The following is a 15,599-nucleotide window of genomic DNA, read 5'->3' as shown; positions in this document are numbered from 1 at the left end:
CAGAACAAATATGTCCTATATAGATAAGAATTATTTCACAAGAAAATTCACAGAGGCAGCAAATATGATTAAATTTCCTACACAATTCAACAAAAACCAAGGTTTTATTTTTAAATCAAGTTTGGTCATCATTTATTAAAAATTTACCAATTTCAGACCTTGGACATTGAGCGTGAACCACAGAACACGACAACAAATAGCACTGTCTCCAGCTAACATGCATTAACGTTTGTATAGATCTGTTATTTGGTTTTTGTAACGAACTGTTTTGATGTTCACAATACCAACAAATGAACTAATTTTCGTAATTTCTAGTGTTTTGTGCTTTCAACTTTTATTTCTCTTTACCCCTGAAGATGTTAGTCTGACGACTAATGAAAGTTGTTGGGTGTTGTTTTCAGTACTTGTTTAGTTTTAAAAACAGTTTTCTTTAATAAAAAAATGTGGTCACAAAATCGGAATAATTATACAAAACATATATATATATATATAGAAAATAGTGTATCATTATTAAAACAGAAATTCAAAAAGGTCCAAATTCACCCATGCATATGGTTATTAGTAAAATTTTATTTGCCATCGCTTTCTGACAGTAGCTAGTTGCATTCTTTTGTGTGAGACTGGAATTAAATCACTTCCATCACTTGAAACACTTTGGTCATCCTGTTTGTACTGCAATGGTGAAACGTTTTCTTCAGTAAAAGAAACTAAATTAGCACCAATTTCCAATAATTCTGAAGGTTGATTTTTTTTTTTTTTTACCACGAACTCTGTAATTAAGTAAAAAACCTGGAAAAAAAATTCAAATACCAGAAAGAATAGAAAAAAATATTAAAAACAGACCCCAATAAAAAAAAAAAAATAAATAAAAAAATAAAAAAAAAAAATACACAAAGTACCTAAAAAAAAAGTAAGAATGATGTGGTATAGCATATCCCTGTTACATCTATATCAGCTGTGTTTCATTCTTACTTTTTATTTAGGTACTTTGTTTGGTTTTTACTTTGGGTATTTTGCTATCTTTTTTTTTATTGTCTGTTTTTAATATTTTTTTTCTATTCTTTCTGGTGTTTGAATTTTTTTTTTCAGGTTTTTTTTCTTTTCATTATCTCTTTGAAGTATTCTACTCATCTTCCTATTTTCTTTCTTGACAAAGCTCAGTAACATTGTCAGTGGATTGGAGGCAGATATTCAGTTGTTTGTAGATGATGTGAAGCTGGGAAGAGTTACTGGTAATAGTGCAGATGTGGTAGCCCTGCAAGAGGATTTGAATAAACTGGACAGATGGACAAATGAATGGGGGTGTCAGTTTAATGCAGCTAAATGAAAAGTCTTGAAGTTTGGGTGCATCAATGAGAGACTCCATACATTTTTTAGTGAAATTTGGATGCAGGAAGAATGTCCAGATGAATGGAAAATTGGATTACTAATTAAAACATAAAAAAAGAGGAGATTACAGAATATCATTATTATTACCTAGAGAGAAGAAATAGACAAAAAAGTTAAGAAAAATACAAGCAGGATTTTGAGCTAATAAGTCATGTAAAGATAAAATATTCAGATAAAGATCTGTGGTCAAGGCCCTATGGTCTCGATGTACTTTTAAGAGGAATAAGTAAGTACTGTCGTATTTCCACTGAAATCATCCAGTATTTGACCCCAGGATCAGGCTTTCTGCATTACGTAGTGAAGCCACTGTAAAACTTTATACCCCCATATTTAAGTATTTCTGATAAAAAAATTATCTACTCCAGATGACTTTCGAGACAACAGCTTTTTGATGGTTTTTTGTACATCCAGTATTGACAGATATTCCTAATTGCATTTCTCTTGAATACATTACACCAGAGTTCTGACAACTTCTTGTTTCATTCAGAATTCTTTCAACAAAATTACTTAAGACATCTAGAATATCTTAAGTTTTTATCTCCAATTTCTATTATAGCACTTGTTCCACCATTTTGAACCATTTTCAATAGCCTCCAGCACATTTTGTTAGCTTCCTAATATTTATTATTAGTAATATTAATTCCAAGCCTCCAGAGAGTCCAAAGATTCATTGTGAAAGGTCACAGAGCACAAAAACTATTGTACCTCACCTTTTAGATGTTCTACATTGGAGCATTAATCACCTCCCTTTGGCAGTGCATTCTACTCATTCACTACTCACCATGCAAAAGATCTCTTTTTCACTTCCTTACTCACACAACCTTTGTAGATTTTCCACAGATGACCTCTCATTCTCCCATTACTGCACATGGTAGAGGAAGAATGGGAGGTCATCTATGGTAAACGTACAAAGGTTGTTTGAGTAGATGGTGAGAGAAACCTATCACTTCTTCTCCTCCTATTTACAAAGCTCTACAAGACTACCTATCCTTAATATATCCTCATTCCCAACTTTTCAGAGTAATGAGACAGCTTTTTATTAATCTCTGTAATCTCTCCAACTTTTTCTTATTACCAACATAACCAGGGCTGGGCACAGAAATTCAAACATATCCAGATTAGTGTCTTATAGAACAGAAGTATAATCACCTTATCTGTACTTGTTAGAGCTCTGAGCATTATAGCAGCAATTTTTTTGGGTAACCTTTATAACTTTCATCCTTCATCTTCACCTCTTCCACTTTCTGAATCAAGTTCCTCTCTGATATGATAAACCACCTTCCATCTTCTGACCAAAGAAATGATTTTATACTTTGCAACGGTGAAGTAACATCTCCCTTTCTTTAACTCAAAACACAAATCCCTCTGTAACATCATCAAGTCAGAACTTTGTGACACTGCTAGCATGGACACTGGATGCTCCGTATGGATATGGACGACATGTCTAAGAGTATCTCTTCCCACAGTATCACCAGCTGTCTTTCTCTTCATTTTTGAAATACTAACATTGACAGTAAACCTAAATAAATATAGTGTATTTATTCACGTTGGTAAAAACAAAAAATAAACCTTCCTTAATCCCTCCCCCCCTTGCAAAAAATTAAAAAAACAAACCTAAAAAAAAAAAATTATAGAAAAATTGGCTTCACATTCCATTACAGAGCCTGCCTCCAGATACAATCTGACAGTGTAAATGGCTAGTTAGCTGATCAGGAAGCCCCCTAAATGTGTTTACTATCTGATTCACTACTGTGTACACTATCTGGCAGTCAGCCTGCAGAATTGTTTTATTCCTATATCCTTGACGATAGTGTGTGTGTGTGTGTGTAAGGGGAGGGGGATCCTGGATCTCCATTTTATGTTTGGCACCCTTGAGGGGGTAATAGTCACAATATATGGTGAAATACTGGGAAAGATAGAAGCCTGGAACACATGCTATGGGAACTAAACATGCAATAGTCACTTCAGGCTCCTGGTAAGCAAGGTGGTGATGGTGGGGTTCATTAGGTGATGAGGACCATCCAACTACACAGATAACTGACTTATCCCTTACATAACTGGCTTACTGGTGACTTGAAAAGTATCATGGTTGGTTTGTAGAACAGGATGCTCGAATTATTTAATCCTTAGTTCACTCACAATATTGAATGTGCTATATGGATTTCCAATAGCTCATATATGGGCTTATTATAAAAACAGCCTTTTCAACATTTCTTGAAAGTGTATTCCAATCCATAAAGCTTGTAAACCTACAGAACAACTGTACCACAGGTGGGCTACAGCTTAAATAATCTGGAATATCCTGCTCTAGAGACCAAAATATAATACTTTTCTAGATCAATTCAGATATTCAAACAAACAGGATGGTGGTCTAACAACAGAATATGAAATCGGTCTACCATTACCACACTCACTCAGACACACTAAATTTGAACACTTGAATTCAGATTTCTTTCACAAAAAATAAGATATGTTAAAACTTATTAAGCATGAAAGCATCTGAAAGAAAATATTCAAAGAATAATTTTTACATACATATGTGTGTGTGTGTGTACACACAATCTTGCAATAAATATTGTTACAACTTTTGCACACCCCAAACTTCCCATAGAACTGTGCGAGCCCAGTTCTGCTAGTGGCACTGTGTGCAGCCTACATTGCATGTTTATCAGTAGAGAGAGAGAGAGAGTTGTCTAGCTGTATGGGTTAACATGCAGCGAGAAGATTATGAGAATCATGTAGCTGTAATAGCACTTCACAAGGTTGGAATGCTGCCATCTGTTATTTTCAACACCCTAAAAACACTCAGGATCAGTAAGATGTTTTTGTATCAGACTATTAACTGTTATGATGATACAGAAGACATATCTGACTGCCAAAGAACAGGTTGACCATACTGTATTAGGATCAGTATGTGAGGCTATGAAGATAGGCCTCCACTCTAGTCCTGTGAGAATGCAAAAAGCAATGCCATGAGAGATGAATTGCAGAGAATGGTGTCACGTCTACTAACTGATGACCTGAAGGTGAAAGTCTATCATCATTCTTACTGGACACTTGCTAACACCATAACTTATGCAGCAGAAGGTAATAAAATCAAAGCCACCTCTTCAACAGTCACAAACAACACATATAGAGATATCCTCTTCACAGATGATAATATTTTCACCACTGAAGAGTCATTTATCCATATACCCGATTGTAAAACGATTGGTCCCAGATGGTCGTGCAGCACACGCCATAGCACCAAGGATTCTGAGAAGCCAACACCCTGCAGCAGTGATGGTTTGGGGTATCCAAGTTGCATTTCTTTGAGAAAGGGGTCAAAAACCTCTGTCAGAGTGTATCAAGATACTGTGCTGAAACCTGTAGTATCGCCCCTGAACAACACATTTTTTCATGGTAGGCAGTGAACCTTCCAACATGACTCAGCCCCTGCACACAAGGCAAGGACCACATAACAGTGGTTAAAGGCAAATGTGTCCAACCACATATCGCCATCTGAATGGCTGTCTGGAAATCCCAATCTATCCATTACACTTTAAATTGTGTCGGAGTTTGGGGAATAGTAGCCTGCAAAAAACAACACCCTAGCATCGCCAGCCCGAAGGTGGATTTGAAGTGAGCAGTGGCAGAATTTCTGCTGGATGGGGGTGCATAGCGCAATTGATATGTGGCTTCACAAACTTTGGGCATAAGGGGGGGGCATTTCAAACATTGAGTGCTGCTGTATGCATGTTACACACATGGTTTGTATGTGAAAGCTGTAAATGATTTACTGATAGATTAATGGTTTATGCACTGTTCAACTTGTAACAATATTTAAGGCTAGACTAGGTATATATGTCTGCATGTAATATCACAAAAGTGGATACAAATTCTATTATATTCCATCGGCACTATATGGACAAAATTAATCAAACTGCTATTATTTTCTGGTCTGGTTGGTTAAGTGGCTAGCATGTTTCTAACAGACATGTCAGAAGATTTACTTCACCTGGTAAAGTAGCTTGTAAAAGAAAGTTCCATGTTTGATCTCTAAGCAGGATTTCCAAATTATGTTAAAATAAACAGATATACAAAATATATATATAAAATTAATAAAAAATAATTTTTAGCTCACCTACCATGTAATGTATTTATGTTTACAACCTTTTGGTGGGAGTTACATTCATAAAAAAATAATAAATAAAAGAGATGATCTTAAATAGAGAACAAACTTTTTACCTTTCATATCTTCTAGTCTAGAGAGGAATTTTTGCGAAGCATGAAAATCCAGAGCATGTTCTTTTGAAGTTCCAGATTGGTCTGGTGCTTTCTATAAAGAAAATAAAAATTCACTTAACTGTTTAATGTACTTTTTTATACTTTGTATTTCTTAATTTTTTTTTTCTTTCAGAGAATAATGATACAATTGATTAGTATTACCATCTTATACCAGCACTTCCATGAGGGTCGTAGAATTGTTGTGGGAGCTGACTAAATCGTATTCTTATTGACTTAAACCAAAATTTCAAATGATGGTACAACACTACAGAATTTCATGCGGGCTGGGACATTGCCCAGTTGAACAATACCCTTGTTGTTTTTGCAAGGGAACCAGGACAAACAGTGAAAAGTCAGCCACTGGAACAAATTCTAAAACCCACACCAACTTAACATCACCAGAGTTCAAGATCAGTACTATCAAAATAAGAAGTCTGAGTGGCAAAGAAATGAAGCTAGCTCAAGAATTAGATAAGTACCAGATCGACATAATAGGGGTGATTGAAACAAAAAACACAAAAACTGGTGAGATCTTTCTGAGCAATAAATACAAAACGTTAGATTCAGTCAATGACAATTAAGGAAAAGAAGGAGTAGCCATAGTATTCAACACTAAATATGAGGCTAATCTTCTTGAATGGCAGGCAGTCTCGAGTTGAGTGATGTGGGCAAATATGAGAATGGGAAATTGGACAATGAGACTTATTTGTGCCTATGAAGTGGAGGAATTTTTTGAGGCTTTAGAGAAACAACTGACACAATGTAAAAGGAAAAGTTGCTCTTTGTTGGGGGATTTAAATAGCAGAGTAGCAAATGATTGTCAGACATACAAAAATATTTGGGTAAAATTTGGAGAAAAGTGCAAAGCTAATAATAATGGCAAATACCTGTTTGATTTCTGCTCAGGACATGGACTGGTTATTACTAACACAATGTTCCAACATAAAAATGTGCACAAATTCACATTGAGAGAAGAGGAGAGAAATAAGAAAAGTCTCATTGAATATGTTATTGTTGATAGTGATGTCTTCTCCATCGTGCAGGACACCAGAGTGTACAGAGCATCTGAGATTGGAAGAAATCACCATTTAGTTTTCATCAGGATAAAACTGAATTTCATATTGAAACAAATAACATATAAGAAACTTTTAAAGCAAATAAAAGTTGAGCAGCTCTCAGATGTGAACTGTAGACTAAAATACACAAATATTATTGAAGAAAAAATGAAAGACTTTGAGAACAGGAACCAAACCGTGGAGATTCAGTGGCAGGCCTTGAAGAAAACCTTGATTGATTCAGCCAGAGAGGCATGTGGTGAGGTTGTCTGCAAGGATAGAAAAATCTGAACTCCATGATGGATACAGGAATAAAGAGGAAGTGAAGAAAAAGAAGAAAGCATATTAAAAGTTCCTAGCAAATAAGTCAGTTTGTGCTCTTAGAGAATACAGAGACAACTGTTGAAAACAGGAGAAAAAGATATCCTTGAAGGATGGAGTAATTACTTCAAAAAGTTGCTAAATGAAACAAGTAATGACAGTACAGGGGTAAAAAACACTGAGCAGACATTCAGTCAGGAACACATATCCCTACTTGAAGTATGGATATCTTGAAGCCATCAAAGGCCTGAAATGTGGAAAGGCAGCAGGAGTAGATGATATTCGACAAAAATACTCAAGTATTATTATTATTATCATTGTTCCGGGAAACTCCAAGGAGTCGACAGACTCATCGAGGGAGGCCCTAACATCATGTCAAGAACAACTATTCAACATTCACACAGTATCTATCATACCTTGCCTTGAACTCATTCACGGTCGTAGCACCCACAACAGACTCTGGAAGCTTATTCCACTCATTTACCACTCTCCAAGTAAAGAACCTAGCTCTAACACCCTTGTCAACCACACTCTTGCCCAGCTTCCATGCATGGCCCCTAGTCCTCCCACCACCAGTCATATTTTCAAAAATATCTTCTGGATCAATCTTATAAAAACCCTTCAGTAATTTGAATGTCTCAATCATATCACCCCTCCTTCGCCTATCGTCCAATTTCTGCAACCCACAAATCTTCAACCTATTCTCATAAGGTTCATTCCACAGACCTGCTATCATCTTGGTCACTCGTCTCTGGACCCTCTCCACTTCCTCCCCATCACGAAGAAACCCTGGTGCCCATAGCTGGGCACAGAAGTCCAGATGGGGTCTTATCAAGGCTCGATACAGAGGAACAACAACTTGTTCGTCTCTGCATGTTAAAGTATTTTTCAGAAGCCAAGTGATTTGGTGAGCTGTTTTAGTTACTTTTGCAATGTGCCCCCTAAACTTCAACTCCCTATCCACCAACACTCCCAAATCCCTGGCCTCATCAATCTCCTGGAGTATGATTCCACCAATGCGATATACTGCTGCTATTCTTTTCACCCCAAAGTGCATAACCTTACACTTTGCCACATTAAATTGACATCCATTTTTCCTAGCCCAGTCCTCCAAACTATCCAAATCATCCTGTAAAATTTTGACATCTTGTGCACTCACAATTGCTCTACCCAACTTTGCATCATCAGCAAACAAGTGAACACTTCCTCTCAGATCCTTTCCAATATCATTGATGAACAAATTGAAAAGCAGTGGTCCAAGAACAGAGCCCTGTGGCACTCCACTAGTCACAAGACGTCTTTTAGACTCCACTCCCAAATCCCTGGCCTCATCAATCTCCTGGAGTGTGATTCCACCAATGCGATATACTGCTGCTATTCTTTTCACCCCAAAGTGCATAACCTTACACTTTGCCACATTAAATTGACATCCATTTTTCCTAGCCCAGTCCTCCAAACTATCCAAATCATCCTGTAAAATTTTGACATCTTGTGCACTCACAATTGCTCTACCCAACTTTGCATCATCAGCAAACAAGTGAACACTTCCTCTCAGATCCTTTCCAATATCATTGATGAACAAATTGAAAAGCAGTGGTCCAAGAACAGAGCCCTGTGGCACTCCACTAGTCACAAGACATCTTTTAGACTCCACTCCTGAATAAACCACTCTTTGATATCTCTCCTTCAACCACCCTCTTATCCATCTCACCAACCCTATATCTATACCAATCTGCTCCAGTTTACTGATTAGGGTTCCATGTGGTATCCTATCAAAGGCCTTGGCAAGGTCCAGTAGTATCACTGTAAACCCATTACCCCTATCCAGTTCAGCCGTCACTGTGTTATAAAACGTGAGCAAGTTACTAAGGCATGATCTACCCTTCACAAAACCATGTTGTCCCCCATACAATATCCTATTTTCATCTATCCAATCCTGTATTCTTTTCTTGACTAATTTCTCTAAGACCTTGACAATGATTCCTGATATGCTAATCGGTCGGTAATTTACAACAGCAGTCTTGGAACCACCTTTATGCAGTGGAACTATTTTCCCCTCTTTCCACCCGCTCGGGACTAACCCAGACCCGAGACTCAAATTAAACAAAATGGTCAAGGGTACTGACAATTCTTTAGCTGCTTCTCGTACAACACGAGCTGGTATACCATCCAATCCCACAGATGTATTGACATTGAAGTTATGCAATAGACTACTCACCTCCACTTCATTAACCACAATTCCCGTATAATCTACTGGTTTATTCGTTTCTGCAATGTCACCACCTGGATGATATACTTTTGCAAAGTGCTCACTCAGTAACTCAACTATCTCAACTGATTCAGTTACCTCCCTACCATCGGCATTCTTTAAAATCAATCTGCCATGTACATTTTTCCTTTTACTTGCTACATATCTAAAAAACTGTTTAGGATTCTCTTTAGCCTGCATGGCCAATGTTCTTTCGTAATCCTTTTTTGCTTTTCTTACCACACTCGTCACCCTTCTGGCCTGCGCTTTATACCGTTCGTGTGCCTGCCGGTCACCCTTCTCCTTAAATTCCCTCCATAGTTGTTTCTTTTTTTCCAACTCAAGCTTAATGGTGTTATTCATCCATTTAACCCCTACTTGATTTATTATTCGGACTCTAGGTATACAGTCAGCCATTGCTTCATGCAAGCACTTCTTAACTACCTCCCATGCACTATCAACTTGTAGTCCTTGCAGTTGTACATGCCATGGCACTGAACCAATCAGACTCCTAAGCTTGTCATACTTTCCAGCCCGATAATTCCACATGTACCCTGTCTTAATTGAAAATTCTACACCTTTACCGACCTCCCAAGTTAAGACCCTATGATCACTCTCACCGATTGGTGGCAATGTGGTCATATTTGTTACAGCCAAATCCTCAGATGTAATTACTAGGTCAAGCACTCTCTGACCCCTAGTATTTTCCATTACATGCTGTCGCAGATAGTTATCCCTTAATAACCGCATAAAGTCCAGTTCCTTCCTCCCGTGTGTCCTCTCCTCACTCCAATCAATGCGACCATAGTTGAAATCTCGCATAATAATCACCCTCCTTCCACCCATTTCTTCTCTTTGCTTGTGCATACTGTCACCACCATCTTTTCCATCACTTGGTCTATAGCAGCACCCAATTGTATATTTAGTTCTGCTAGCCACAATCTCACACCAAATGGCCTCAAATGTGCTCTTTTCTCTATCCTGCAATTCAACTTCTATTCTCCTTGGCTGGAGCTCATCAGCTATCATCAACAATACTCCTCCCTCCATTTTATTCTCTCTGTCATTCCTGAACACACTATACCCATCACATTCAATCCCACTAGTTATATCATCTACAGTCAGCCATGTTTCACTAATACCTATAACCTGTGGTCTGGAAATGCCAACCATGGCCAAAAACTCTTCCTTCTTGTTCCTAATACTCCTAGTATTAGTGTACATGAATTTAAGACCCCCATTAGCCCCAACCCTACCTTGATGCCTTATATTAACTATCCCACTCAGATTTGTTGTCCTTATTTGCTCTGGCATATTATATTCATTCTTACATTCAACTGCCTCCATAAGGACTGTATCTCTACTCCCCCCCCCCTAACAAATCTAGTTTCCCTGAATTTGCACATCCACTACATTCAGCAACACTTTCTCAAGTCTTCTTACACCGTAACCATTCAAATGCAAGCCATCCATCTTATATAGATCCTTTCGCCCATCAAACTCACTCCACACATCCACAAATTCCACACCACTCGTCATACATAACCCACGCATAAAGTCATTCGCAATTATAGCCCTCCTTTTAAACATTTCACTGTCATACCGTGGCAAAAGACTAATCATTCTAACTCTCTCACTCTTTTCTTTTGCTACCTCAAACAATTCATTCAGGTCTTCTATCATTTCCATTTTATCTCCTTTCAAATCATTCGTACCTGCCACAACAATCATTTCTTTCACCCTTTCCTTTTGCTCTCTAATAGACGCAGTTACGTCCTTTATGGTCGCACCAGGTTGGTACGATTTTGTCAAATCCTCTACTAACACACCTCGTACTAACGAGTCTCCATACAGCACTCTATCCTTCATTTTGTTCATGTTCACATTCATACGTCTATTTTTCCTGTCATACCTTTTAATATTGGTTGGTTCATTCAGTCTACTTTTGTTCATGCACTCTAGCTGCTGTTTTGCTCTTTCTATCGCACTATTCAACAACGCGATCTCACTCAATGCATCTATCTCATCTTTTTTGTTCTCTGAGAAACCATTTATACTATCATTCACACTTTCTACGTTCACACTCTCACAATTTTCATGTACAACCTTGCCGTTTCTTGTCATATCCCTATTTCCTTCATTCTGAAGGTTGACAAAAATATCACACTCACGATCCGAAATACACTTCAATTCCTCATTCTCCCTACATTTTATACATACATTCAATCCTTTATTATCATCTAACCACACTCCGACCGCACTCCTCAAAGCGTAAATTTCACAGCTAGTACACTGACTCATTTCTTTTATGCTACCGTTCTTTGATAACGATGGCGAACCTTCATTACTGGCCGCCATTTTCCTTCGCACAGGTGCCATTCTTATTTGCAACGTGTTTTGTCAAATTATACGTTATAACACACCAAAAATAGACGCACTAAAATACGCAAGGCAAACAAAACAAAACTACACAATATTAAGTAATTTGTATCGATAACTGAAAATGATACTTATCTTATCTGGAGCTTGCACGAACACTACACATTACGAATTCATCTAGCGGCGACTTCCTGACATAGATTATGTTATAAAACACTTTAGTACACTAACCACGCTAATAAAGCTCCAATAATATACCAAAATTACACACTTAAGTCCATTAAATTGAATCCAAAACACCAATAAATCAACAAAAAACAAAGTATGGAGGTATAAAAGTCTTACAGTGGCTGCACTGCATAGTTCAGAAGGCCTGGACAGAGGGATGAATTCCAGATGATTGGAGTAGAGCTCTCATAGTATCCATATATCAAAAAGGGAAATAAAACAATGCTTGAATTACAGAGGTATTTCATTACTGAGTGTTCCTGGTAAGATTTATGCCAGTATACTTCAGAAACGGTTGAGAAGGATTGTGGAAGAGAAGCTTGGTGAAGAAGAAGCTGGATTCCACAAAATAGAGGCTGTCAGGATTAGATATTCAGTTTATGACAGATAGTTGAGAAATCATGGAATATAACAAAGATCTCTATTTAAGGGATCTGGAAAAGGCATGACAAGGTGGCAAGAGAGAATTTTATATTCAAAATGCTACAGTTATATGGTGTTAATGGGGCATTATATCAAGCAATACTTAGTCTTTATTTGAGTTTTCAATCAGCAATTAGAATTGAAGGAGGTACAGGGCAATGGTTTAATGTTAAATCTGGTGTCAGACAAGGATGTACATTATCAACTCTGTTATTCATTATCTATATGGATCACATTATGAAGGAAAGTGGCATTAAACCTGATATCACAATGGAAGATGTTAATCTCAGCTCTTTGCTTTATGCGGATAATGTTATACTTCTAAATAAATCTGATAGAAGTCTGCAAGATTCCCTGACTAAATTGAATAACTGTTGTAACAGATATGATATGAAGGTCAGCATTAAAAAGACAAAGAGAATGAAAATATAGAGAAACATTGAAAATATCAACTGCATTGTGAGAACCTATAGAACAAGTGAAACATTTCGGCTACTTAGGCATGATTTTTACGGAAGATGGTAAATTAAATATGGAAATAGACAACAGAATCAACAAAGCTGGTATGGTAGGAAGTCAACTGAATAAATTTATATGGAATAAGAGAGAAATTAGTCAAAACACTAAATTAGCTAAATACAAGACAGTGTTCAAACCAATTTTAACTTGTGGATCTGAAAGCTGGGTCAGAAGTAAAACACTTCACCAAAGACTAGAGACCGCAGATATGAGAGTCCTGAGAAAGATTAGGAGCATGAAAAGATGGCATCAATGGCAATATCATATTAAAAACGAGGAAATTAAAAAAGAACTTGACATTGTCAGCATCCACGAATGCATTAGTAGAGCTAACCTCAGGTGGTATGGTCACTTAAATAGAATGGGAGAGGAAAGATTAGCAAAACAAGTGTTCTCTGCCAGGTTGGCAGGAAAAAGACCCAGAGGAAGACCAAGATATAGGTGGATTGATACAGTAAAAAGTGCCTTAGAAGACAGAAATATAAGAACTGATAATATTGGAGTCTTGACAGGTAACAGACTGATTTGGAGGAAAATTGTAGATAGGAAGTTAGTAATGATGTAAATTTTTCATGCAGTACTATCATATCCTGTACACCACTTTAGGGTATATATCAGGAATTTGATGATGATGCACGACCCCTAGTTTCCCCACACCATGTAAGAAAAAATTTCCTCTGTGTTAATCCCATCAACTCCCTAATCAACTCACGTCTCTTTTCTCTATCATATCCCCTACCTATCAATCAATCAGCTTATGTAATCCACAAATCTTCCATTTATCCTAATATGGACCCCCCCCCCCCAAAAAAAAGACCAACACCATATTATTCACTGACCTCTTGATCGGTCCCACCACTTCTGCATATCCAAGAAACACAATTAACCAGATACACAGCAATGGGGCTACATCGGGCTTTATCTGACAAGCAGAGACTAACCTCTTTAGGATTGCTTTTCAGCGTGTTCTTCAGTAACCAAGTGATGCCATGAGCTATTTTAGAAACCTCTGCAATATGACCTTTAACTTAAAGTCCACTAGCACCCCTGAATCCCTAGCCTCAATTTCTTGCAACTAAGTTCGATCAAACCACCTCCGTAGCACATTTATTTATTTATTTTTTTTTTATGTTGATCCCACACACGAAAGGTCACAAGACCTATAACACTAAAGTGCTATGTGCATGTGCAAGTGATTAAGGGGAAAAATGTAGTCTGTTGATATGTTTCTTAAAAAGTGGGAGGTTGTAATCAGAGGAAAAAACAGTATGGGGGAGATTGTCCCAAAGAATTAAAGTGAAGGAAAGGAAGGAAGCTATGGAAAAGTTAGTTTGGCATGTTGCAAGATGGAAGTGGCTGCTATACTATGGTTAGCAGAAAGTAATGGAATGGTAGCAGCCAATTCAGAGGAGAAAGTGACTGAGGGAGTCTGAGAAGGATGGGCCATCTATTAAACAGACTACAGTTGGATGAACAGAGGGACATTGCGCCCTTCGACTGGAAATGATCTGTGTTGGATTCTTGTTGTGACAAGAGGAATCTTTATATGGGCTTTTTCAATTGAAGGTGAGTTAGCCAATCTCATATGGGATAGCAGGGTTTTTCTCCCAGAAACTATGGTTTTTCATCCCATATACAGGCAAATCGGCCATGAGAGCACACTAAATTTACATACAAAACATACTGTTGTTGTTGTTGGTGGTGGTGATGATGATGATGGCTGGTAGGTGGTGGTAGTAATAGATAGAATTAGTGTGTAATTGGAGAATTTAGTAGTAGGAGATACGGTGAGAGGTAGGTAGCAAAGCGTAGGGTATTCTCCGGTGTTGAGTCCTTGGACTCCTTGAAGGTGTCATGTAGTAATAGTAGTGGTAATAATAATAATGTAGTACATAAACGTTAATCTTTTCATCCCGAAATGCATAACCTTAAACTTTGCTACATTAAATTGACAGTCACCATTGTCCAACCATGCCATCACTCTACATAAATTATCCTGCAAGACTTTTGGATCAATCCTTATTAGCTATTACTCTCCATTATATTTTACATCAGCAAATAACTGAATATTTCCTCTCAGATGATATAGGAAATAATCATTAGTGTACAAGTTAAAACAGCAATGGCTGAGTACAGAGCCTTGTGACACACCACTAGTTACTTTCTCATGGACTTTACTCCTCTATAAACTACTCTCTGGTATCCATATCACTAGCTTCACATCCAAATCCATTTGCTCCAATTTATGTAACAGAGTTCCATTCAATATCTTGTTAAAGGATGTTGCAAACTCCAGAAATATCATCATGTAACCACTGCCCTCTATCTAACTCAGCTGTCACTTTATGATAAAAAGTGGGTAAATTCCTGAGGTACAACTAACCCTTCACTTCAGTTTAAAAACAACTGGCCTCTTTGTAAATTCATAATGGTGGTATGTAGCTCACCTATCCCTCTTGCACAAAAGCAGTCCATATTTCAAGAAGTTAGACATGTTCCTATTAAAAGTACTATTACTTTAAGGTTACTAAAATGCTCCATCTGCATTACTTGCAATTGATATTCTTTAAGAAGCAAACCATAGATTCATAAGATTCTTTCATATGGTTAAATAGTTCACACGATTGAATATTTCATATGATTAGCTTTGTCCAAACTGGAGAAGTAAAGTATGGACAGATAGGGTTGGAGGAACAAATGCAGGAACCAAGACTCAACTGTTGTAGAGCCATAGGAAGAAGATATGCTACTGAAAGGGAGGGATGTATGCA

The 15,599-nt window shown here is 37.4% G+C and overlaps 1 protein-coding gene across 4 annotated transcripts in view; it reads right to left on the bottom strand.

Moving 5' to 3' along the window:
- LOC150102880 (uncharacterized) overlaps window positions 1–15,599 on the bottom strand; it is a 539,029-nt gene that overhangs the window by 239,335 nt on the left and 284,095 nt on the right. For all 4 annotated transcript variants that reach the window (XM_090397682.1, XM_090397680.1, XM_090397684.1 and 1 more), the window contains exon 10: window positions 5,617–5,707. In XM_090397682.1, the coding sequence (XP_090253808.1) occupies window positions 5,617–5,707 (91 nt within the window). The remainder of the gene's footprint in view (window positions 1–5,616; window positions 5,708–15,599) is intronic.

Source organism: Typopeltis vanoorti, chromosome 9 (genome assembly GCF_054136105.1).
Source record: "Typopeltis vanoorti isolate ZY-2024b chromosome 9, IOZ_Tvanoo_1.0, whole genome shotgun sequence".
Lineage (NCBI taxonomy): Eukaryota > Metazoa > Arthropoda > Arachnida > Uropygi > Thelyphonidae > Typopeltis > Typopeltis vanoorti.
Note: the sequence above shows the minus strand (reverse complement) of the source record. Positions and strands in the feature narration are given on the sequence as shown.